Here is a 25925-nt window from a genome sequence, read left to right as displayed (position 1 = left end):
ATATTTATGTATATATGTGAAGTAAAAGACATTAAATTGATGTCCCCAACACTAATATCTGCAAATTTATTCTAAAAAACAATAATAATTAATTAGGTTATTTTCTCATTAAAAAAACGTTTGTCGCCAAATTAATTAAATAAATAAGCAATATTTCTCTGAGTTAATTAATTATTTAGCAAACATAAACTTTTTGAAGCATATGAAAATATATGTGTGGAAATATTTTTTTAATTATGGAAGTCATATACATATATATAAAAATATATATGTGACTTAACAAAAAGGCAAAGTAATAATATTTTGTAAATAGCTAAAGATACTATAAAGATACAATATAGCATCAAAGTAGCTAAAAAGTCCTAAGTTGGCCTAATATAGTGACCAAACCCTAGAGACAACAATTGACAGAGCATATATCATAATTAATTAGTAATTTAACTAAGTATTAATTAATTAATTAGCTATTAATATTATTACATTAACAAGCTCCTAATTATGGCTGCTTGAGCACTTTCGCCATCCGTCGATTCCAAAAGCTCCGATAACCGCTCGCTCAAATCATCGACCTCTCTGTGCAAGCTCCTTATGTAGTTACACGTCTCTTGCAGCACCTTCGATGCCGAAACCTATTTCAATTATAAGTTCATAAATTATAAATTAAAACAAATATAATTATTTAACCAAAAATAAATAAACAAATAAAATGCTCTCCAATATTAATGCAGTGCACGAGTCACATATATACAAATTATATAAATGTGCATGCTAGTGTACAAATAATCCACAACATGCACAAAGAAATTTTAACACCAAAACACACACACACACACATGTGTGTGTGTGTGTGTGTAATGCATGTAGCTAGGGGACAATGGAGTCCCACAAAACAAACTGTGAATTAAATGAGTGATATATATATATATATATATATAGAGAGAGAGAGAGAGAGAGAGAGAGAGAGAGAGAGAGAGAGAGAGAGAGAGATACAAACTGAGGATTCGATTATTTACAGACTTATCCCTTGGTAAAGAAAATCAAGGCCACACACTTAAAACACACACATTAAAAGATGGAAATTAAATTGAATAATATATTTAAATATTAATATATAGTAGTAGTAACTGATTAATTAGGTAAATAATATATATAGTACTACCTTGTCGGAGCGACGGCTGCTGCGAATCTCGGGTATAAGCTGCTGCAATCTGGAAACGAGATCGGCGATCTGATCATCGCTTATTCTTGAAACACCGGTCTGCCTGGAAGAATTACGCGACGATCTTCTGCTAGACATTGTCGGATAATTAATAGATGATTTGAATTTTTTTTTTCTTTTGGGATATTAGGAAACCCTAGCTATAAGTTAAAATACGAGAAGCTCGATCGATGGAAGTTTGTTGATTGTGGCAGGGAAATGGGAGTTTAAATGGAAGATAAGTGTTGAGATCAGACAAGAGTTATGGATAGAGGGGATAAGGAAAATATAGGAAATTAGAAGTAAATATATATAAAAAAATAATAATAATAAAGAAAAGACAGTGAAGAAGTAATGTTGGAGATGAAGAAGACAATTGCATGGGAGAAAGTAGTGGGCTATGCCTGTTTTTATATACATTGTTTGAATTTTGATGTGTGTGTGTGTTTTTAATTTGTGTGAAGGAGAGAAGTTCATATTGACTTACTACTATTTCTTGTTTCTTTCTATGCTACACCCGATCGATTCGAACTCGACCCTACAAAAATATCTACAATAAGTAAATATATTTATAAATAATTTTAATTAGAATTGCAAAAGTTTGAACTATTTGTATTATTTTCAACGGTGGGTATGGATTGAGGGCGTCAAAAGCAGCGTCTCTGATTTTTTAAGATATTACTAAAAATAACAAAAAATTTGTGAATATTCGAATTAAATCGTATAATGTTGAAAATATAATTGAAGTGAGTACATTTTTTGTAAATTAAAAGGGAAAAAAAAATTACACGATATATTTCACCAGATACCGACACCATGGTGTCGTTCTCCGGAAACGTGGCAAACTAGGGTTGGGGGAGTTGAAGTTGGGTTAAGCCAAATTGGCTATGGCGGGCCTCTTTGTGTCAGCCTAAGCACGCCAGCCCATGTTATCTTTATTATATCTTCTCATTTATTTACATATTTAAATACAACATGTTCTCTATTTCTTTTTTTAATTTTTTTTTTCACATATTAATAAGGAGTAATTAACAGGAGTAAATGCAGAATGGTATTTTGTAGTACAAAACTTAGGTAATTAATTAATTAATTGGGTACTAATGTACTAGATTAGTACTCTAATCCTATAGGGCTCGCAAAAGTATGGCAATTGTTGACCACTACAGTTAATCAATTTGCGTTAATCAAGAAATTTGGGTCAGATCAAACACGTGGTGTCTAGTAAACTCTGCATTACTAAATCTAATTGACTTGATTCCTCGTCTAATTCATCATTTATTTAATTATTTAAGTACTACTTAAACAATAATATAATATTTCTAAGTGTGTGGGCTTTCAAGTTTGTACTGTATAGCATCGGGGCGGACGACGGCCGCACGTGTGGGAATATGTTACACTATTTTCCGACGAGATTGACAAATACATATAATCTTGCTCGACCGTTGACGAAATTCGAACATAAATCAATCGACACATTCACACTTACTCCAACTGTTAAAGGCAACCCTTGCGAGACGGTTTCTAAACATTTGTTGTTACTATGCAATGTATAAGTGAGATATATTAGTAAGGTTATTTATTAAATAAAATAATAATAAATAAAAGTATAGTTAATTATTTGAGATGTGAATAATTAATAACTATTAATTAGGAGATCGGTCTAATTTATTGGTTGGCTCTCACTCACAACATGTAACGTGCCTATGCAATTTGGGCTTTCATGCATGGCATATGATGTGTGGAACACCACTTGTAATTAATTATATTATTGTACTACAACAAATTAATTAATCATAATAGACCTCATGCAATTAATTATAACATGTGAGATTTTTTGTCCTTTTTTGTGATTAAGTTAAGTACATTTGCTCTTTGATGCTTCATTAGAAAATTAGGCTAATTAGCAACTAACACATGAAAATTAATGTCCCTAGTAGATCAAGTCTCCACTAGCTTTTATATTGTAATTAATATTATATATTATGTGTATAGAGCAACTAATAAAATATCCTCCCACATTTATAAAATAAAAATATTCATTAAATATAAATATCACATTAAATTTTATTTAAATTTATTTTTTACGAAAGTCAAATAGTCGATGGTAGGAGGGAGGTGTCCCCATCCCTCGCCAGTTCTTGTGTCCTCGACTATAAGGTAGACATGGCCACGGGCCGGGTCGGACCCGGACCCGACCCGGACCCGACCCGGCGACCGCCCCGCCCCGCCCCGGCCCCGCCCCGTTGACCATAGACCCGGACCCGGACCCAAAAATGTATGGGTCGGTTTCGGGTCCCGATATTTAGGACCCGAGACCCGACGGGTCCACCCGGCGGGTGGACCCGAGGACCCGGACCCGAGGACCCGACCCGAGGACCCGTCGGGTCCACCCGAATAAAAAAATATTTTTTTTTCAAAATTTAAAAAATGCACCGGCTATAAACCGGACCCGAACCGGACCCGGCCCGGACCCGGTCCGGGAATTCAAAAATTTTTTTTTTTTTTAAATTATAACGGCTATAAACTCGGGTCCACCCGGACCCGACCCGGAACCGAACCGGACCCGAACCGGACCCGACCCGAAAATTTCAAAAATTTTTTTTTTTTTTTAATTTCAACGGCTATAAACTCGGGTCCACCCGGACCCGACCCGGACCCGAACCGGACCCGACCCGGAAAAATTAAGCTCAAGTCCTTTAAAAAAAAAAAAAAAAAGATATATATATATATATATATATATATATTCAAGAACCGGTTTGGACCCGGACCCGGCCCGGACCCGGACGGACCCGAGTGGACCCGACCCGGACCCAGACCCGGACCCATGCGGGTCGGTTTCGGGTCCCGAAAAAGTAGGACCCGGACCCGGCGGGTCCGACCCGGACCCGGACCCGACCCGACCCGGGGCCGTGTCTACTATAAGGTAGCACTTGGATTGCATGCGTCATTTAATATTGAAAATTCAATTTTATAATAACAAATTCATTAAAAAAAAATGGATAAATTTATGGGCAAATAGCACTTAATTCAGCGGTTCAAGTTTTGTGCACATGACTCCCTTATACTTTCATAAATTTCTTATTTCTAATATTAAAACTAATATAATATTTAAGGGTAAATTACACCTGCACCCCTAAGGTATGCTAAAATAATTTTAAAAGTCTCTATGGTATCGTACAATGACCCCCTGAAACATTGTTAGAAACCCTAACGAATAAGTTATTTCATTAGGGTTCTCACGAACTATTAATTTCAGGAAGTGGTGGAGAGAACATAGAGTTAGAGAATACCTCCCCCAACATTTCTAAAATCCTTATTATTTTAGATAAGATTTATAAATTTTTGTCTATGGTAGCACTAACAGCCCCGCGGAAAACAAATATCGTGCACGCCGGTCACCAGGACATAAAATCTTGGCTCCGGTAATAGCTTCAGGGGTATGGCTATAATTACAAATAACACAGGGACCTTAAAGTTATTTTTTAGCATACCTTAGGGGTGCAGTATTTACCCAATATTTAATAATAGCACAATAAATGAAGAATTCTATCCATTTGCTAAACCACAATATATTTCAGATCTCCATACCTGTTGAGAGTGTGAACTGTGAATTATATACTACCCAACAATCCATGTTGCATTTGCATAACTATAAACAATGTCCAAACATGTGACCATCCTAAACCATCAATCAATGTTTGCTTTGCATAACTATAAAAAATGTCAAACCATGGACCCACCCCCAACCCCCCACCCCCCAACAAAACCACACAGATCTCTGTGCATTAAGCAAACAATTATATAAAACAGGTCAAATAAACACACATTATGTAAGAGCAATCAAGAAACTCAAGGGTCCCAGTGTTTTTAATTATTAGTTGTATGCAACAGTGTTAAGGTTGTAATAGAGGCCTTTGCTTTGGGGTCTACATTTTTTCAAACAGATTGATGCATACCACAGCAAGGTGTGCAGCATTTTGCTGCTTATTTTGGTAACAAAAACATTTGTTTCATCACCATATGTTTGGATCTAATAATTAATAGACGACAAAACAATTTATTCGGAAAAAACAAAAAATATTTCAAGAAAATCAGTCTCGACAATATATATCACCTCACAAATGACAAAACTCATCGCCCCATGTATATTAATCGTACACGTTACAATACCGACTCCACCTCACAAGGATACGACTAATTTGGTAAATGTAATTTGTCGCATACATATAATCACTTGAAGGTGTAAGCAATATCTGGCTAAGGTTCGATCCAGAAAAAAAGGTGTATCTTTAATAAATCGGTTAGGAGTTAGTATAGAAACGGTGGGCTCAATTTGATTTAGTGACGTTTTCGTGACAGCAAATGATTATCAGTGCCTTTTCTAGATGTGTTATGTTTAGCATAATACTACAGATTTAAGATGCCACGCCTTTCTATTTTTTGGTTACATCGATTACTCGGAATGAGAGACCTAAATATTTATTTAATTATTAAGCATAAATGTGCGTCAAGAAATGAACTCATCGGTAGGGGTTTTCAGTTTTTGGACAAGGTAACATGGTATTTTTGACATAAAGAGAGGTTTGCTGTTAGAAAAAAAATCGTGGCAGAGACATAAATGCACACGACAAGAAAGAAAATCGGGAAAAACAGTCTTCAAACTGAAAAGAGAAAATGAAAGAGAGCGAAATTTCTAGAATTTTCACAAGAGATAATAAACATTGAAAGATGCATGTTCCTTCAAGCATGTGCAGCACATGGGATATGTCAGTCAATGCTTCAACAATAACGTTTGTGTGGACAAAAGTTCCGTTCGGTCCATCTTGCAAAAACTATAATTTGTTTTAGTAATATTAGCATTGTCCAATTACTAATGTTTTCTTTCGATAGTTAAATGCTAAAACAATATGCATATAGAAAAAGAATCAAAATCTAACCTGTTTTATCTTCGCCCAGTCGCGCTAGCTAGGTTAAGGAAAACATCTCATTCTCTGCAATGTCCATGAAATAATCCTCGTTTACGTTAAAAAGAAAAGAAAAACAAAAGATTACTGCAAGTTTTTATTTTATACCTGTTTCTCGATTTCAACAGCAGATGCAGCAAGCCTCCTCTTCAATACGAACCTATCTTCCTCACAAGTTTCTGTTTTTGTATCTATAAATAATAAATAAAATAAATAAAAATATATATGTGACTGCCTGTAGGTTGTTTTCGTAGAAGAACGTAAATTGTAACGAGCAGTAAAAAACTGGACAAAGGGTACAGAGTACGTGGTCCCCAGCTTACCGTAATAGTATGTCGATAAAATGCTGATGCGCTCAGTTGGCTGGAAATCGAGAGAAATGGAAATTTTAGAATAGCAGTTAACAAAATATCATAACGAGAAATGGAAATCTGGTAAAAACAGTTAAGGTCCAAACTCAGAAAACTTGTTCCGTTTCTGTTTCAAATCAGGGCACCTCATCTAAAAATCACACACACACACACACACACACACACACACACACACACACACACACACACACACAGAGAGAATAGAGTACGAGAAAGAAAAGAGAGATGAAATCCAAGATAATTATAAGCTATACCATTACAAAGATTCCTTCCCGCCGTGTAGGAACTTCCTCGAGTTTCCTCAATGTTTCATCACCTTTCGTAACTTTACCAAATATTGCATACTGAAATACATCCCGGAAAAACACAGTCACAATTTTATTCTAAATGATTCACAGCCATTATAAAACTTATCCGACATACCGTGCCATCAAGGTGAGGGGCATCTCCAAGAAGCATCGAGAAAGAAGACTGTGCACTATCTGGATCAGAATATCTGCAACGGAAAAACAACATAGTATATAAAACTCTGAAGAAAGAAGATTACAAAAAATCCAATAAATGTGTTACGTCATTCAGAAAGAAAAAAAAAAGAAAAAAAAAGACGCATTGCCTTCCCATGGAAAGAATGCCTCTCACGTGTTTGACGTCACTGAATTCACCGACGATAGTTTTTTCAGCTTCTAATTTCTGATCTTCATTCATTGGTGCAGTTCTTCCGCTAGCAACATCCGCCACCTGGGCAACAAAGCCCTTATCTACCTACACATGCCACAGGTAATTTATTTGTTCCTCACTTTTTGACAAAGTAAAAATATTTAGATATTTTATGTATCGTAGTTTTCCAACAATACCCGAAAGAAATGATTGGTGTTATAGCCTCCTAGACGAACAAGCTTGAAAATGTGTTCGACTGTTTTTGGTGCAACGCTCGGGTAGAAACCAAATTCAATGTCCCCATAATTTGTCTGCATCTCAATCACAGATTTTCTATTAAAAAAAAATAATGATAAAACGAAAGAAAAAACCCTTGTGGAATAAACACAAACCAAACTTCTAATTCAAGGACCAGAATTTTACGAAAGTTTTGAATGGATTCCTACATAATGAAATAAAAGCAAGCAAATTCACACAAATCAATAATAAAAAATCAATCGAGAGATGTGCATATGTGAGTCAATCACGGCTCAAATATAGTCGAGATTCGATACATTACAGAGATTTTAAGCTCTCCCACTTAATTCTCACCGAACCGAAACACCATTTTTTTAAAATTAAACCAGTTTTGTCTCCCATTTTAAGGTGTGATTAGAGTAGGTTACTTCATATCGAAACCGAAACAATTCAGTGATTAAGGACATCTCAACAATCTCACTGAAAAAAACAAAAAATCAAAATTCACAAGCATGAATTAGATTTCCTTACACACTTCCCAACTGAACAAATTCCAAAAAATTGAACAAAATCCAATGCCAATTCGAATTAAGTACACCATTATCTTCCAAAGTGCATTTTGTTCATCATTTTAACAATCATAAATTTATATCTCATTCAGATTACCAATAATTTCCAAATAAATAAAACCCCCAAAATCGCCATGAAATTAAATCAAATATTAGTTTACTAACAAGTCCAGTCAAAACAATGCACAAATCAATTTGAAAAAATATCGAGTTTCACCCACGAAAATAGATACTAACCAATCATCAATAATTCACACACACACACACGCGCCAAACACACACAGATAAAAAAAAAAAAAAAAAAAAAAAAAAAAAAAAAAAAACACGCACCTGGAAGACTACACGAGTGGATCCAAGTTCAGGAACTGTAGCAATCGCACCGCAGAGAAAGCCCATGCACGCAATTGCAATGGCGATCATGGCTCTTTCGCTACTGCGCATTTCGTTGACTTTTGGCGCCCGATCTTTTCTACAGATTGTACCATGGGTTTTGTAAAGTACAACCCTTTATTGAGTTCTTCATCATCATCACCATCCAGCTTATTGGGTCGGGCCCAATTAGTTTCGGGCCCATATATTCTACATGAAAATATTGCATCCATTTATATCTATGTATTTAATAGACAACGGGCGGTAAATAGCATTCGACTCCCCTGTAGTTATAATTTTTTGCAGATGACCCCCTTGTGCTCGTAATATCAGCACATAACACCCTTTTGGTTGATAGGGGTAGCGTTTGTTAAATTTTGTCGGTTAAATTAACAGCGCGTATCGAATGTCAAAATATCATTCTTACATTTTTCCTTTAATTTTTTGCAGATTAATTTCACAAAATATAGCATCTACGAGACTATTAATCCGATCGAAATTCCTTTTTTTCTTCATTATTTGGGAGGTTTTTGGAACCCTACTTTGTCATTGATTGAACATTAGTGGAGATTGTGATATATTCATTCTCCAGTTATGCATTTCAAATTTCAATTTATATATATATAGTCATATCATGCAAACTTTTTTCAGTAGAATAACAGAATGTGGGACAACTCAATAGTTTACAAATGTTAATTAATTTAAAGATGCACTTTTGTAATTTATAAGATAGATTTTTTTCCTTTTCCAAAATAACACTAACTTATTTGGGATAAACATAAAAAATAAATAAAAATAAATAAAAATAAAAATAAAAGTCATAGTAGAAAAAAAATTGATTAAAATTCCCAAGAACCCATGTCCAATATTAACCATATCATTTATGCTACAAATTAAAAAAAATGGGATATTTCCTGTTAGGGAAGGACAAGATAAATAGATTGGAGTAGATAACTATCTAATCAAATTATTGCATGTACAATGTCACACTCACTACTTCAATTTATTTATTTATTATTTGTTAGTGGAACCATATTAATTAATTAAATAAATAATTATATATATTATAAAAATTGTATTAGATGGCCCTTAAAAGCATTTTATTTTAGGGTATAGTTTGAAAATGTGTGCAAGCATAGGTCGGTTGAACACAGTATTTGGAGGGATGATAATAATATATGCACCAAAAAGAGATATTCAGTGTCCTATATTAGTCCACGTAGTCTCATATAGATACATATATTTTTCAAATATTAAAAAGTAATAATACAATTAAACTATTAAAGGAATCATTTATTTGAACAACAATTAAAGAAACCGTTGACTCTGATCTACTCTTTGATTTAATGTTTGACATGGAAAAAAACAAGTTTATATATAATATTTTATTTTATTTCTTCTATCATTAATTCCAATAAATCAATAACGGAGAGAAATGTTAGGGCAACCCTCGACAATTTTAATTACATTTTCTTTTTTAATTTTCTTTTTTCAAAATTCGAAACAAACCGTGTTAATCATTTCAACATCAATTTCTTAACTTTCGGCCGTACATCTCTAACTAATATTTACATGTTTCGTTCTTTTTATTTTTCTCTCTGAATTTTCACTTTATTATTTACTTCAATTCTGTAACGATTAATTTCATTGTACGACAATTAATTTTATATTTGCGGAGTGAGTTTGTATTATTAAATTTGTATGAATATTGATATTACTAATATTTTTTTATTATAAAATAATTATAATTGGATTATAAGTTAATTGAACATTTACATCATTTCAACAACCTTGATGTGGATTTGGAACCGTTCATAGTTGCGTGTGTAAATATATGCCGCCTATTATTTTTAATTTTTTTTATTGCGAAAAAAAAAAGATTTATTTATTTATTTATTTATTTATTTATTATAGTGCATGTACATTTTTCTTTTCCAAGAATATTGGGGGAGTACAACCAAAACAAAGCTGCTTAAAATCTTAGGGAAATGAATAATGATGTACGAATATTAGACATTAGTACTATTTATATTCCTTTTTTCTTCTATTTGTTCTTTTTTGTTTTTTGCATAAATTCTTAAAGAATAAGATTCTTTGCACACTTATTAATAACACTAATAAATATGTATATATTTTAAGAAAAAATAAATAGCGTGACTATAATATTATTTTCATTAATTTTATTTCTCCTAATTCTCTCTCAAATTTAAGAATAATAAGCCAAACATTATGTACTGTACCAAAATGATTTGTCACATTTAACTATAATTTCAGTTAAACTATTTAAAATTGATTTTACAATATTATCCATAATAAAATCATCACATAACCACAATTCCTAGTTATAGAAGTGCTGGACACGTGGCTTGACACCATTGGGTTGTGTTGTGTTGCCTCGAGATTAGTTAGCAAATTGTAAATTAATTGTTCTATATTTCTTAATTAACAGAGGGCGGCATAGTTAAATAAAAGCTTATTTATTTTATTTTATTTATTTATTATTTTATTGAGATTTGACTCTATACAAAATAATATATGAAAATCAGGTGCTTTTAGAAGTATTGTGAAACGTATTTGGCGTAACCCCATTGGCTGCCTTGAAATGTCACGGTAGATCTGTGCACCCGGCGGTGAGATTAACAAGTCTGCCGAATTTTTGAAAAGGCTGGGCTCAGCCAATCACATGCGCCGCACGAGTTGGCACTGTTTTGTCGCTGCACGACACCGTTCAGTCATTCACGCAATTAGTATATATTTATGGAACGCACCAAAAGAAGAGGATATTTATAAATGTACCCCAACCTTATAGCAAAAAACAAAAACAGGTACCTTCCTCTCATCAATGCATTGAGTATCTTTCTACCAGAAAATAATAATAATAATAATAATAATAATAATAATAATAACAATAATAATAATAATAATAATAATAATAATAATAATAATAATAATAATAATAATAATGATAATAGGGTAAATTACACCTACACCCCTGAGGTATACTAAAATAACTGTAAGGTCCTTGTGGTATTGGTAATTACAGTCACATCCCTGAAACAATTATCGAAGTCAAGATTTCATGTCCCGGGGACAGATATGCACTATATTTATTTTCCGCGGGGCCGTTAATGCTACCATAGACGAAAATTTATAAATATTATATGAAATAATAAGGACTTAAGAAATATTATGAGAGCTATGTCGCGCCGCCCCTTAGCTCTATGTTGTCTCCACCACTGTATGAAACTAATATTCCGTTAGCATCCTAACTGAATAACTTATCTAATGCATTCTACTGTTAGGGTTTCTAACAATGTTTAGGGGGTGATTGTAATTATTGATAATATATGGACATTAAAGTTATTTTAGCATATCTTAGAGGTGTAGATGTAATTTACCCTAATGACAATAATAATCGTCGTCATCATGATTGTGCCTTTTTCATAAGAAACACGAGTCTTGACAATCTTTAACCACGCGTTTTTATTGAACTTCTTGGCAAACTTAATATTCAACAAGATAGGGTTTGTTGAAATATTGATTATTAGTTAGGCAACAAAAAGATTTAGTATTTGAAGGTTTTGTTCTTTTTCTCATTAATTGTGGGGGTGGCGCCTAATATGGGTCATTGATCATAATTATCCAATTGAATTTTTTAATTGACTAAGTCATTATTATATTGTAATTACCCATATTGTCCAAAAATTAAAATAAAAGTTGGTGGAGCATATAAAGTGTGGGGATCAAACCCGAGTTCAACTCCTATTTCTAACCGGTTTTCGGTCAAATTTATCGCAGGTGGTCTGTTTATTGCAGTTTTAACTATTTTGCATAGTTTGTGGGCTATTGAATGCAGCGTAATTTATATATCGCGCATTTGTAAATGTTCACTTGTGAAAAATATAGTGGATCCGAGTATAATAATTTATAACTTATTCAGTATTCAAACTTGTTTTTTTCAACAAATTCAAGTTGCTTGGAGGCACATTTCCATCATTGAGTGTTTAGCCTTTTTGACATTGACCAAAGCCATCACAGTCAATGTGTCCTTGTAGAGAAAAAATAGTCAAAATTATAAGCTGTTTTTATTTATTGATTTATTTATTTATCTATCTCTCTCTTCTTGGTGGCTTACCGTTTGAGGTTGAATCTCTTACACTAGTTTCTTCCTTTAATTTTGAATATTTAATGTCATGAATAGCGATAAAATTTTTTTACTAAATTATTAGTTTGATAGTTTAATATTTGATTAAATTAATAGAATTTTGCTAATTTTAACTGTATGATATGCCTAATTGACCCAACTCAATGGGCCTACAAATTATTTACCTACTGGGCCACGAGCCCAATATCGAAGACCACTATCACCCAGGTCCAATCACCTTCAAGTAAGGTTTGGGCCCGACAATCTCAACTAAGCTATAAATAAAGGTTTGAACTCATTCCTTAAGGTACGTCCTATTAACTGAGCAATACTATTAACTGTATTCTCTGGACTATTTCCACTATCAGCACGTCTGACTTGAGCGTCGGAGGGGTTTCCGCCGGCTCAACCCCCGGCCTAGTTCACGTGTTCTATGATCGCAGGTACCTCACGATCATCAAGTTGTCAATCTACTGATCCGCTTTGCTCTCCCAGTTCATTTTCTACACTACTCCAGGTGATCTAAACTTTAGCATCATCACTGTATTAATTTATAAAAGTTCAACTGTACGAGAAAAACTAATCGAGCCATAATTAATTAGGAATTAAGGGGATAAAGAACCTAACGTACTCCTTAAGTAGGAAAGTGCGACGTCTAAAACATGAGTTTACGTAAATTATTTAAAGTTTAGAAAAAAACATGTTTAAAACTTTTTTTCCTGATTTGCATTTCACCCCCAAACTTTACAATATTTATACAAGTGACACTAATTCCACATACAAGGAACGTGGTGGAAATAAAAGTCCACTTGTCCAAAGCCACGATACTTTAATCCAGCGCAAAAGTCCACGTGTCACCACCGTTTGTCGCCGGTGTTAGGTGGCCCCCTTCCGCCACCAGAGAAGAAGCGAACATAAGCTGTAAATGGGTCCCACACCACCTTCTCAACTCTCACCCGTAATATTAATATTATAAAACTTATTTAAAAATTAAAAACACCATTTTCCATTTTCTCAATAATTATATATAATCACTTTTTAGAACAAATATAATTATTATTTTAATGACAATTATTTTAATTTTTATTTAGAAAATAAATTACTGACTAAAGCAAATGCATATTTAAATTTGGTAGGCCACATTAATTGTCAGTAAAAAGGATATATGGTATTGCTATTTCTGATCACAGGTCACAAACTCAGATATTCCTCCTTCCTTTTTTATTTATTTATTTATTTTTGTGCACAAATTAGAATTTACTTCCATCTTTAGATAATCTTAGGATTACCTGAAATAATTAACAACTAATGAAAAATTATAAATCTCACTAGATCACGCGCCGAGCCGAGCCGAAGCCGAAGCCAAAGTCCAAAAAAGCCCTGCTTTAATTTGCAGGAGAGAATCCAAAGGATTATTTCTCTTACAAACGCGAAGAACTGAAACTGAAGTTCTCTCTCTCTCTCTCACTTTCTCTCACACACACTTCACAACCATAAAACACACACACAGAAAAAAAAAAAAAAAAAAAATCTGAGTTTCCATACATGCATAGATACCTGTAAAGGGGGGCGGAAAAAAGGAAAGGGATTGTTTAAATTCAGATAGTTTTTTTTAATCAGTCAAGGCTCCATCTTTCTTTCTTCTTATCCCAATACACACATATGTAAGTGCGCTTTATTGCTGCTTCATGAATTTGTCAATTGTTGCACTTTCTCCTTTTATCGATTTCGTCAAATCTTGTTCAGTTCATGAATTTTTTTTCCAGCGATTTTCTCGTTTTGCTTGCTGTTGATTGAATTCGCCTTTGTGGTAAATTAAAACCGTTTTCTGATGATTTTATTGATAGATCTAATCTAATTGATTGTCGCCGCTGTAGATTGAGCCAATGCATGATTGGCGCTTTGGTTTTTTTGTGAAAATTGAGGCAGCTGGTTGTTATTTGATCTGAGGTTTAAAGATCCAGTTTTTATGATTTTCTTGATTTCTGCATGTTTCCATTGATCGAAATTATCGATTCTTGTTTTGTGTTGATGTGTTCTTGAATCTGGGTTCATCTTGTATTGATGAATTTTGTCCAAAGATCGTTCCTTTTTTTTCAATTTAGCCATTTTTGTGTTATTGGGATTTAGATTAGTGACGGTTAATGGTGTAAAGTTTGCCCCTTTTTTCCGCCCCCGAATCGTAATCCGGGTTTTCGAGCTTTGTTTGTTTGTTGATTGCACAATAAAATTGATGATTCCTATGCTTTGTGCTTCATTGTTTTCCTTTCTTCCCTTTTATGTGCAAAGATTCCTTTTTTTTTTTTTTCTTCTTGCCGCACTATCTTGATTTTCTGCATCCAATGTTTTTGCAGAGAGAAAAACACGGGTTTTCGTGTTGGCTTCTCTCGGTCCAAACCAATCAGTTATGTTGGAAGACCAACCTTGTCTCGTTTCGAGGGACTACCCAATGAGCTGCGATAGAGAAGCCGATAATAATTGGCACATTAATTACCGCCCCGAAAAAAACGAAGCCCATCACAGCAAACGCCCGTTAGAAACAAACGGTGACGACGACGAAGAGCATATCGTTAAAAAGCCCTCGTTATCCGTTAGTAATCCGATCCCAACCGACCAATCAGATTCTCAACAATCAGATTCGCAGCACGCTGGCGATAATTCCGATTCGACTTCATTAATTGCAGCTATAGGAAAAGACAACTCGATAAGCTGCCTTATCCGCTGCTCGCGAGCCGATTACGGAGCCATCGCATCATTAAACAGGAATTTTCGTTCCCTTGTAAGAAGTGGGGCCCTCTACAAACTGAGGCGCCAAAACGGGGTCGTCGAGCATTGGGTGTACTTTGCATGCCAGCTGTTAGAGTGGGAGGCGTTCGACCCGGCCCGCCGCCGCTGGATGCATGTGCCGCGTATGAACCCTAACGACTGCTTCATCTTCGCCGATAAAGAATCTTTAGCCGTGGGTACAGAGCTCCTCGTCTTTGGTCGTGACCTAATGTCGCACGTCATTTACCGTTATAGCCTCCTCACTAACAAGTGGACCACCGGCATGACCATGAATGGGCCCCGCTGTTTGTTTGGCTCCGCCAGCCTCGGCCAGCTGGCGATTCTTGCTGGCGGCTGCGATTCCCTAGGGAATATTCTCTCCTCGGCCGAGATGTACGATTCCGAAACGGGTGAGTGGAAGACCCTCCCGAGCATGAATAAGCGTCGGAAAATGTGCTCGGGGGTATTTATGGACGGGAAGTTTTATGTGGTTGGAGGGATAGGTGGGGTTGACTCGAAGCTTTTGACTTGTGGGGAGGAGTATGATTTGGCGACCGGGGCATGGACGGAAATACCGAATATGTCGCCAGTGTGCGGCGGTGCGGCGGCGAGGGATAACGAGCCGCCGGTGACTTCCGAGGCGCCGCCGTTGATTGCGGTGGTGAGGAATGAGTTGTACGCCGCGGATTATGCTGACATGGAGGTGAGGAGGTATGATAAGGGAAGGGGGGAGTGGGTTACGATAGGGAGGTTGCCAGAGCGGGCGGATTCGACTTACGGGTGGGGTTTGGCATTTAGGGCGTGTGGCGATCGGCTTATTGTGATCGGTGGGCCCCGCAACTCCGGGGAGGGGTTCATTGAGGTTAATGCGTGGGCTCCCGGCGAGGGGGGCCCGCCGCGGTGGGAGTTGCTTGGAAGGAAACGGTCGGGGAGTTTTGTTTATAATTGTGCTGTGATGGGATGCTGAAAAGTCGATTCTTTTACTAACGGGTAATTCTTCCGAAACTTTTTTTTTTTTTTAAATTTGTTGTTTTATTGGTAAGAATTATGTGATCGAATTGAACGTTGAGTATATTTTTTTTTCTTCCTTTTTAAAGTTGATGGATGTTTTCATATTCGGAATAGTCTTCTCCCCCGGTCGAGTGACGACGGAAAAGTTCTTGAAGTTGGCTTCACATAGCAAAGAAAATAGATTTCTTTTTTTTTTTCTTTTTTTCTTTTTTTAAACAGAAACATATAGAATTTGGTGGAAACATGATGGCCAATGTAATGATCTGAATTTGTTGTTCGAATATAATGTACGGGCTATAAATCGATTATACTTCGACTTTGTAGTAGTTAATATCGACGACCTTAAATTCATGCACGATTGCCTTTGTATTGCTAGGGTCCTAGATCTGCATCATAGGAAAGTTTCGAACTCTTACAAATTTCTATAATCAACGATGAATCTTGTTCGGATTCGATGTTTTCTTGACATTTAAAACGAAAATCGAAACCCCAATATATTTCTTTTATTCTTGTATATTTCGGTCGTTTAAAGTTGCGGGTATACTCGTCCACCACATTCTTCGATTACTATGTAACTGCATCGCGGTGGAAGTTTGTGCCGTGTCGGTACGGACAAACATTTCTTCACCTTAAAATTAGGTGTTCTGAATAATATTTGAATTTATGGATGCTGGCAAAAGTAGTTACCTGAAAAACAGGATGCTTTACTCTTTGTACTTAAATGCAAATAGGATGGGCAAGAGAATATATTTATTATTGGTTTTGTTTGCTTTCTTGATTATGCAAGGAACGTGATTTTCGATTTCTGTCGATTTTGATTGGAATCTTTTCGTTCCTATTTCGAAACTATTTATTTTTCTCCCCAGAAATTTTCGACCCAAAAAACGTGTTTTCGAATGTATTGGGAAACTTTATGAAACAGATTCGAAAAATGTTGTGGAAAGTTATTGTGTACAAAATATATCGAAATTGGTATCGTGTATAGTAATTATGTTGTTAATTAATAGGATTTGTCTAGGGTGAGATACCCCATGTTCTAAACTTTTATGAGATATGCATTAATCACCATTAATTTTCTAAGATTAAATCTGGACCCTAGGAAAATAACATGGCTTATGTTCTAAAAAATGAAGTACTTTACCAAATTATCCTTCGATTATTTTTTTTATTAAATTAATATAAAATTGATTAACATTGAATTGTCTAATTTACCCCCTACTATATTTTAATTAAATAATTAATTTAAATTCATTGTGATTGAGTTTTATTTGATGAATAATCGAAAAAAACGCATTCATTGAAAATCGAACTTGTGACCACTTAATAAATTTATCACTCCTAACCATCCAAGCACATTAACTTATTATAAAATATTTAACCATAATTGTATAAATACTGTTAATGCAAATATTAATTGCAACATTCAATATTATTAAATGGTATTAAATAAATTATTAACAAATTTAATGAAATAAAGTTTGAAAAATATAAAGAATTGCAGTTCAATACGTCAAACATCTATCATTAATTATATAAAATTAGAAGTATTAATAAAATCCACAATTTAAAAATGTAAAGAATGCTCAATTAAATAAAAAAAAATGCATAACTTAATTCAAACTCACTTATGTTATTAAATCGATAGTGTGACAAATCCAAATAAAAAATAAAATAATATGTTTATTTAGAAGAAGAAAAAATTATAACTCATTCCAATTAGTAGTTTTCTTACTTTAAAATAAAACTATATACTACAAATACTATATTGTGAATTTTCTTTTAATATTTAATTTAATCAACTAGTAAGATTTGAATCGATGAAGTACAAACCATTTCAATTAGTAAACATTATTCAAATATTTGAATCGGTTGCTTAACTATTGACATAACATGTTACAAAATTGATTTAACTATTTATAAGTAATGTCTAATATCTTTTTAATTTAATTTTGTCATAAAAATAATAAATTTAATTCCTAACACATGTAAGAACCTAATCGTAAATCATAATATTTTATCAAAGCGTAATATTTGAACCAATTAAGCTCAAGTCCTTTCAATTCGTAAACATTATTCAAATATTTGAATCGATTCATTAGCGCGCTCAACTATTGACAATAACGTATTAATCGAGTTAACTATTTATAATTAAAGTCTACTATCCTTTTAATTCAATTTTAACAACAAAATAATAATTTAATTCGTAAAATCGTAAGAATCAGATTGTAAATCGTAAGATTTAATCTAACCATGAACCGATTAAATCTTACGATTTTTACCGATTAAATTTTATTATTTTTTATGATAAAATTCAATAAAAAAAGGTTACTAAACTTTAACTATACACAAATTGATTAATACGCTATTGTAAATTATTGAGTTTAACCGATTCAAATATTTGAATGTTGTCTACGAATTGAAATGAGTTGAGCTTAATCGATCAAGTCTTTGAATATTGTTTTTTAATTGAAAACACACGAGTTTAATTGATTCAAATATTACGATTTAATTAAATCTTACAATTTACGATTCAATTCAAACTTCAAATTCTTTCAAAATTAATTTTTAAATTACACGAGTTGAATAACATTTCCTTAGATTTTTAAATTATATTATATAAAGATTTGTTAGTAGGGGATATTTTTAATATATAATAATAATAATTATATGAGAATTAATAATTTATTTAACATTATTTATATAAGTTTTATAACAATTATAAACTGTAGCTTTGTGATATATATCCATATTGTTAGTTTATTGTCAATTATGTGTTGTGTCTTAATGGTAAGTATTCTTGTATGTTTTCAGATGGTCACAGGTTCGAATTCAGGTTGATGCAATTTTGGATGGGTGGTTTAATGATTTTTACGAATAATGATATAATTGACGTTATAAATTTTAATTCAGCAATAAATATATATTTAAAATTGATTAAAAATATAGAGGGTAAAATTGACATTACATTAATAATATATAATGGCCGATTTTTTGAAAATAGTAATTATACGAAGGGTATTTACGGCAATACGTAAATGAGGAAAAATTGGATTTTTGGGCAGGGACACGTGGCGCAATATAAATGGGGTATCTCATAAAAGTTTAGAACATGGGATCTCACCCTAGAAAGACCCTAATTAATAATGAATAATGTCTCTTAATAAAGAAAATAATAATGTATAATTTATATCTATATAAGCATGGATTGACATTAATCAATCTTCTGAGGGAGTTAATTGTATAGTTGTTCTATGAGCGGTTCAATAATTGATTTATTGTCTAAAGTACCCTTTCTGTATTTTTCTCACAAACTGAAAAAAAAAATGAAAAATATAAAGGTTCATGATTTTTTAATAGTATGGAATTGTCAAAAAATTGGTATCGAAATGAATTTATAGGTTCTCAAATTTTGAAAATGGCCCAATTTCGATTAGATCCACTCAAATTTCACTTCAATAACTCAAAACATTATTTTAGTTCCATATATCATACAATTTAGAGGTGAAAATCAAATCAATTTATTTGATATTCGGTTCGAGTTTGAGGTCAATTTATTAATATAAAGGAAAAATTTCGGACACATATTTTCGTTCGAAAGGTTGTGAAACTGATCGGCTCAAGAATATAATATAATCTGTACAAAAATAATATTCGGCTCAATTGAAGTTTGTTTGAACCCGACTCAATTGCTTATGAAATTAAGTTCAAACACAATCTTTGAAGCTCAATAAAAATTCCAATAAGTTTTAACGCGGTCTGCGAAAGCAGGGGGTGGGTCCCACGTACGCACACGAACTGAATGGGTAGTAATGAAAGATCCCGATACTGGAACTATTTGGAGAAAGGCCGGCCAAAATTAATACATATTGTGTCGTGTCTTTACAAAGAGTTTCTTTTTCGGTCCACTCGACTACGTAAGACGTTTTTTGAACATATATATTAACCTATCTACACGACTTAAATCGTCCTCGGAACCATTACAAGTTACAACCGATTGAAGTTGTTTCAAGCCCGTTTCCGCCAACAACTTAACCCGATTTTGATTCGATTCGTACTTTTTTCGTGTTTTTATCAATAAACCATATGCATGTGGAGGATATATATACTTGTTTAATTAAAATATTAATTATCAATGTGTACGTGTTCCCGAATACAACAAGAAATCATGACTTGACTCAACTTGATGGATCGGTAGTTTTAGTTTTAATACAATTTTTTTTTTTTTTTTTTATTTAAATTTATACAAATTTGATGTGAAGGAGACAGAAGACGACATGTGACCGACACTCTTGTAAAAAATATACATTGTGAATTAAATAGAGCATTAATTCAATTTATAAAACATAAAAATAATAAACTCTTCTAAAAAAATATATAATTTAAGCTAATTAATTTTTTATTTTTTTCAAATAGAGCTAAAATTAATGTACCCAATTTGTCCTGTCCATTAAATATCTTGTGAAGTGGCTCTTGAGTCTCGTGAATTGTATTACTATTGCAGCTACACGATTTAAATACTGCAAATAAATCTATACAAAGGAAAGGGTCAACCTAACTTTCGAGGCTACACAGAGCCGTACTAATTCTCGTTTGGTGGAGTTTGTCACACGTGATTTTCCTAATATGATTTATATTTTTCGTACGATTTGTAAATTATTATACGAAAGTGTAGGTTTACCCAACCCGACCAGTGCACCTATATATATATATATATATATATATATATATATATATATATATATATATGATTAATTGCGGGTTCCTTTATTATATTAAAAAAATGTATTAACTAAACGCCTCGCTTCCATGAATTTATTATAGTTCAATAGTCTTTCTTAGCATTTTATTTGAGGTTTTGGTAAAAAAAAATTTATCTTTAAATAGTTGTCACTTTAAAATTCAAATAAAACATGTATTGTTCTAAAATTCGCCCTTCTCTTAATGGAATTAATTGTGAAATAATTAATATGGGAGGTTATTTTTATCATTTTATTATGATTTTTTTTTAGAATTTATGTAGGTTTATTGGTTTTGTTAATAGTTAATAAGTCTATCTCTAGGTAGTAGATCTCACCATTCTACTTGTAAAGTCTCTTATTACAATAAACTTTTTACTATTGGATTTTTGTAGGGTAAATTCTATTTCTATCCACATCCTTGAGATATACTAAAATAAATTACAATCATCTCCTGAAGCATAGTTAGAAACAAAGAGTTATGCGTGATTTAAGAAATGTTAGAGAAGCCATGTCACCCCATAACTCTATATTATCTCCAACACTAGCTAAAAGTAAAAGTCCGTTGGAACTCTACCGAAATAACGTATCGAATTCATTACCCCATTAGAATTTATAACTATGTTTCAGGGGGTGAGTGTAATTATTGATACCACACGGACCTTAAAATTATTTTAGCATACAGAGTCTGAGTGTAATTTGCCCTTTTTTATTTAGAAATGTGTTAATTATAGTCAATTAGTGGTTGGGAGTCATAATTTTGTCACGCGTGTGACCAAATTGTACACTAAAAATGCTCTTTAAACACTAGTTTGAAAAATATATTAATTTATATAAATATATTAAAATATTAGGAGTTAAAAAGGTGGTGGGGTAATTGTCTCGTGGGCCTATGATAGCTCCCTTTGAATCAGAATTTATTTATTTAAAAAAAAAATAAAAATTACGAGCCATTAGATTTTTCCTCTAAATTTGGTGAAAAAGTAGGTAGCTAGTAGCTTAGCATAAATCTATTATCCAACTCTTTAACTTTTCCCATTTACTTTCTTTTTTGTCAAAGCATCCATCGCCTTTGCTTCTTTGCCCTCTTCACCTCATCCCCAACCATCTCTCTCACACACATCTCTCTCTATCTCTCACACCTACAAAAACACACCAAATCAAGAAAATAAATAAATCCCATCTTTCTATATTATTTCTATGCTACACCCGGTAAAAATTACATCGGATGAATTTTTATTGTTGACCAACACACACTAATGTAGGTATCTGAGTGTTCATGTGTATATAAATAGTAAAGATATATCAGGTGTATTTGCCGGTATTGCATAGAATAAACACTCTTTCTCTTTTTGATCCGATTTTAATATCTATAAATAATTCCAAAACCCCCAATTTTTTCAAATCTTACATTTATAATATCATTATTGTTATTTTTATTTTTTTAATATTAGATGAATAAAAAATATACTTTATAAATTTCGCCTATCCAGATTCGATAATTTGCGATTTCTGAACATATTCCTAACTCAATTTCTCCGAATTTGTTTGGAACACGATTGAAATTAGTGTTTCACTTAAAAAAAAATAGAATCCTTTCATAAAAGTTGTTGATCTCCGATCTGATCCATTCGACTTCTCCCGATCCGATCCGTCCGATTTGAATCTTGAATACACAAACACACACAAAACCAAGGCAATAAATTAAAGAGTAAAAAGCAGTTTGCCCCCTAAACTAAAGGCTGTTTTGCACTTTGCCCCCCAAACAAAAAAAATTTGCACGTTTTTACCTAAACTCATTAATTTATTGCACGGTGCCTCCTAAAAGGAATATTCCGGCAATTTTGACCGGAATGGGAAATCATGTGCATTGCACGTGAAACTTGTAGGGATAAATTTGTCCATTATTTTATATCATATATATATATTAATATAAACTAATCATTAAAAGATAAAATTTAAAAAAAAAAGAAAAAAAGAAAAAAAAAAAGAAACGACAGCTGCCAGCCTGCCACCATCCCGTCGGCCACAAAAAAATGCCAAACTTTGTTCTTTCCACCATTTTTTCTTAGTTTAGTTATTGCCCTTCAAAATTCAAGCGGATTTCTTAAATTTTTACCACCATTTTTCTTCTTCTTCTCAACCTTTTGTGTGTGTCCGTGGGCTTGAGGACGAGGCAGGAAAATTGAACTTGAAGCTTTATCTCTCCACAAAGGAAGAGGTTAAAGAGGTCATAAATGGTGGTGGTGGTGGTGGAAACAGAGTGGTCGAGGCAGTGTGGTTTCCAAGAAAAATAAGAAAATGCGGCACGCTCATAACTCAATTGCCGCTAATAATTCTGAAATTCTAGCCGAAAAATCCACTGATTCGATCTCAGCGTCCTCCCTCTTCCCCGCTCCTTCGTCTTCTTCTTCTTTCAACTCTGACCCATTCTTTAGAATTTGTAATTTTGCCCACCAAACAAATTGATGCGGCTGTTTCAGAGAATTTTTTTTTTTTTTTTTTTTTTTTTTTTATGTTTAGGTTTTATAAAATTATTTAGGTTTCAATTTGAATGATAAAGAATAAGAGAAACGAAATCTGCACATCGAGATTTTAGGAAGACAACAAAAATCTGAATTTCAATCCATTGAGTGAGACTGGAAATGTGAAAGAATTTAAGAAAGAATTGGGGGAAAGAACGAAGGGTTATGGTTGAGAGGAAAAAATAAGTGAAGAGACTACTTTGCCCCTTTCAAAATCACGTGATCTGCACATGTTTCAGATTTCGGTGGATCTTGCCTGAAAATAGCCACCGTGCAACAAAATATCGAGTTCGGGTAAAATTTTGCAAAAAAAAATTGTTTGGGGGGCAAAGCGCAAAACCGGTCTTAATTTAGGGGGTAAACTGCTTTTTACTCTAAATTAAATGGTACTAAATGATTCTCACTTTCTCTATCTTTACTCAATCTTGACCGGAACTCCACTTCTCCCCCCCTCTCTCTATATAAACCTTTCCATCCCTCTTCTCTCTCCTCATCTCTCTCTCTCTCTCTCTACATATCTACTCTGCAACTCTTCACAACACTACACAACTCTCTCTTTACCAAAAAATGGCAGAAACTCCTCACAAACGCCTTCGAGATCAAGAATCCCATATTGAAGACTACTCATCAAAGCGCCAAAAGCCATACAACACCATACTTCACCTCCTCGATGAAGAAGAGCCAAGCCAAGAGCCGAGCCGTGAGCTGAGCCATGACCTGTCAGCCATATACACAACCCTCCAGCAAGAACTCGTCTCCTCTAATTGCACCACCACCACCACCACGCTTGTACATGATGACGACTTCGACTCTTTGCCGCCGTCCGAGGCGTCGGTGGGGGAGGCTGAGCTGTCCGGCCACCCCACCTGTGGTGGCGGCGCCGGAGCTGATGAAAATGATGGCGTGAAATCTGTCATGAGGCATCTTTTTGAAGCCTCCGATGACGAACTAGGGATTCCAAATAGAATGGACGAAAATGTCAATATTGAAGATAAATTACCCTTTAGTTTAATTAATGACTATAATGGGCTTTGGGAACTTGAGGACGAAGCTGCTAATTACTATACTGTGTTGCAGTCTGAACTTTTTATGTAGCAATTATGCCCCTCTCTTGGGGTTATAAATGATAATTAGGAAATATTTGGGGGTTTTAATGGTAAACTTAAAAAGATTAGGGGCTGGGAGCGGGACTTATAGTAAAAGAAATAATGGAGGCGCTTTTTGGGTTATTTCATTTTTCTCCCCTCTTCTTTTGAAGTATTGCAGATGTTACCCCGTATCTAATAGTAGAATTATTTATTTAATATAGGGTCCCCTAATTTTTTTAAACATGTGTTTGGACCCCTTTGATTTTCATTTTTTCTCTCCATAGTCTTGTGTAAATTTATTAATTTTATCGTATTTATTATTACAACTTAAAATACTATTGTTGGAACATATACTACTAAGAGCAACTCCAATGCTAGATATTAAAATTGAGTTATCAAATACTCATTTGATATTTGAGAATTATTTTAATATTAATTTAAAATTCATCTACTCCAACCATGGTTATCAAATTAATTATCAATTGGAAGTTTATGGGTGGTTTTATTTGTAATTGCCACGTGTAAAGTTCTTATTGGATATTTAGGAGGTTATATTTTTGATAACTCAATTTCCACCAATTATTTTTACAAACCAAAAGGTGAATTATCAAAATGGAAACTTCATTTGATAACCCCATTGGAGTTAAATATTTCTATTTTTAAGTATGTAAATGGGAGTTAAATGTTTGAATACTCTATTTGATAACTCCATTGGAGTTGCTCTAAATTTATCAATTTTTACTTATTTTTGTATATTTTTTCTAATGAATTCCTAAAAAAATTAGCATGTACTCGTTTGTATTCTTTTGTAAAAACAAATCGCCTCATTTTATAAGGAAGTTCCGCCCCGGACTCCTAAATTTTTAGTTGACCGTCTGAAAATCTCGGTTCCCAATCCGAAAAAATTATGGTTCTAACTTATGCGGTCAATTCTATGTAGCGTTATTATTTCGTGTACTATTATCTAATTCGAGGCCTGCAAGTTTTTCGTTCAATTGCCGTTACTTGTCTAGTTGGCGTCGAACCACAACTACCGACCACCCTTGATGGCTTAACTACTTCCTTAATATTTATGGTCATTTTTTTAATACTTTATAAAATACATTAATTCTTATGTAACTAATTACTAAATATTTATTCAAAATAAAATAAAAATACTATGGACTTGATGTTTCATAACTTTGTATGCAATGTAATAATAAAAGATATCAATTTGTAATAATTAAGGCTCTGAATTAGGTATTCGTTGGGTGGGGACGGTTTGGTTTTTTTTAAGCAAAAGGTGCCTTC

The 25925-nt window shown here is 33.5% G+C and overlaps 4 protein-coding genes across 5 annotated transcripts; 2 read left to right on the top strand and 2 right to left on the bottom strand.

Moving 5' to 3' along the window:
- Positions 1-216: 216 nt before the first annotated feature.
- Positions 217-1689, bottom strand: LOC105967412 (transcription factor PRE6-like). The gene is made up of 2 exons (XM_088826366.1): positions 1160-1689; positions 217-629 (listed from the first exon to the last, which is right to left on the bottom strand). The coding sequence occupies exons 1-2, from the start codon at positions 1295-1297 to the stop codon at positions 477-479; spliced, it is 291 nt and encodes a 96-aa protein (XP_088682492.1). The 5' UTR covers positions 1298-1689; the 3' UTR covers positions 217-476.
- Positions 1690-5701: 4012 nt separating this feature from the next.
- Positions 5702-8536, bottom strand: LOC105967712 (Cyclophilin-like peptidyl-prolyl cis-trans isomerase family protein). Its single transcript, XM_088826365.1, has 9 exons — positions 8327-8536; positions 7388-7501; positions 7147-7295; positions 6957-7029; positions 6788-6877; positions 6486-6525; positions 6271-6353; positions 6136-6189; positions 5702-6030 (listed from the first exon to the last, which is right to left on the bottom strand). The coding sequence occupies exons 1-8, from the start codon at positions 8435-8437 to the stop codon at positions 6169-6171; spliced, it is 681 nt and encodes a 226-aa protein (XP_088682491.1). The 5' UTR covers positions 8438-8536; the 3' UTR covers positions 5702-6030; positions 6136-6168.
- Positions 8537-13702: 5166 nt separating this feature from the next.
- LOC105967648 (F-box/kelch-repeat protein SKIP11) lies at positions 13703-16641 on the top strand. 2 transcript variants are annotated; one of them, XM_012992259.2, is made up of 3 exons: positions 13703-14173; positions 14864-16265; positions 16373-16641. In XM_012992259.2, exon 2 carries the CDS (start codon positions 14917-14919, stop codon positions 16240-16242), a length of 1326 nt encoding a protein of 441 aa, XP_012847713.2. In that variant the 5' UTR covers positions 13703-14173; positions 14864-14916; the 3' UTR covers positions 16243-16265; positions 16373-16641. The 2 variants fall into 2 exon arrangements, with proteins under 2 accessions (XP_012847713.2, XP_088682608.1); XM_088826482.1 differs by having other exon boundaries at positions 14049-14173; positions 14864-16388.
- Positions 16642-23943: 7302 nt separating this feature from the next.
- On the top strand, positions 23944-24903 carry LOC105967486 (uncharacterized). Its single transcript, XM_012992085.2, has one exon. The coding sequence runs from the start codon at positions 24115-24117 to the stop codon at positions 24640-24642; it is 528 nt and encodes a 175-aa protein (XP_012847539.2). The 5' UTR covers positions 23944-24114; the 3' UTR covers positions 24643-24903.
- The last annotated feature ends 1022 nt before the right edge of the window (positions 24904-25925 follow it).

Source organism: Erythranthe guttata, chromosome 12 (genome assembly GCF_056151865.1).
Source record: "Erythranthe guttata isolate IM_541 chromosome 12, IM_541, whole genome shotgun sequence".
NCBI classification, from domain to species: Eukaryota; Viridiplantae; Streptophyta; class Magnoliopsida; order Lamiales; family Phrymaceae; genus Erythranthe; species Erythranthe guttata.
This window is presented reverse-complemented; position numbering and strand designations above follow the sequence as displayed.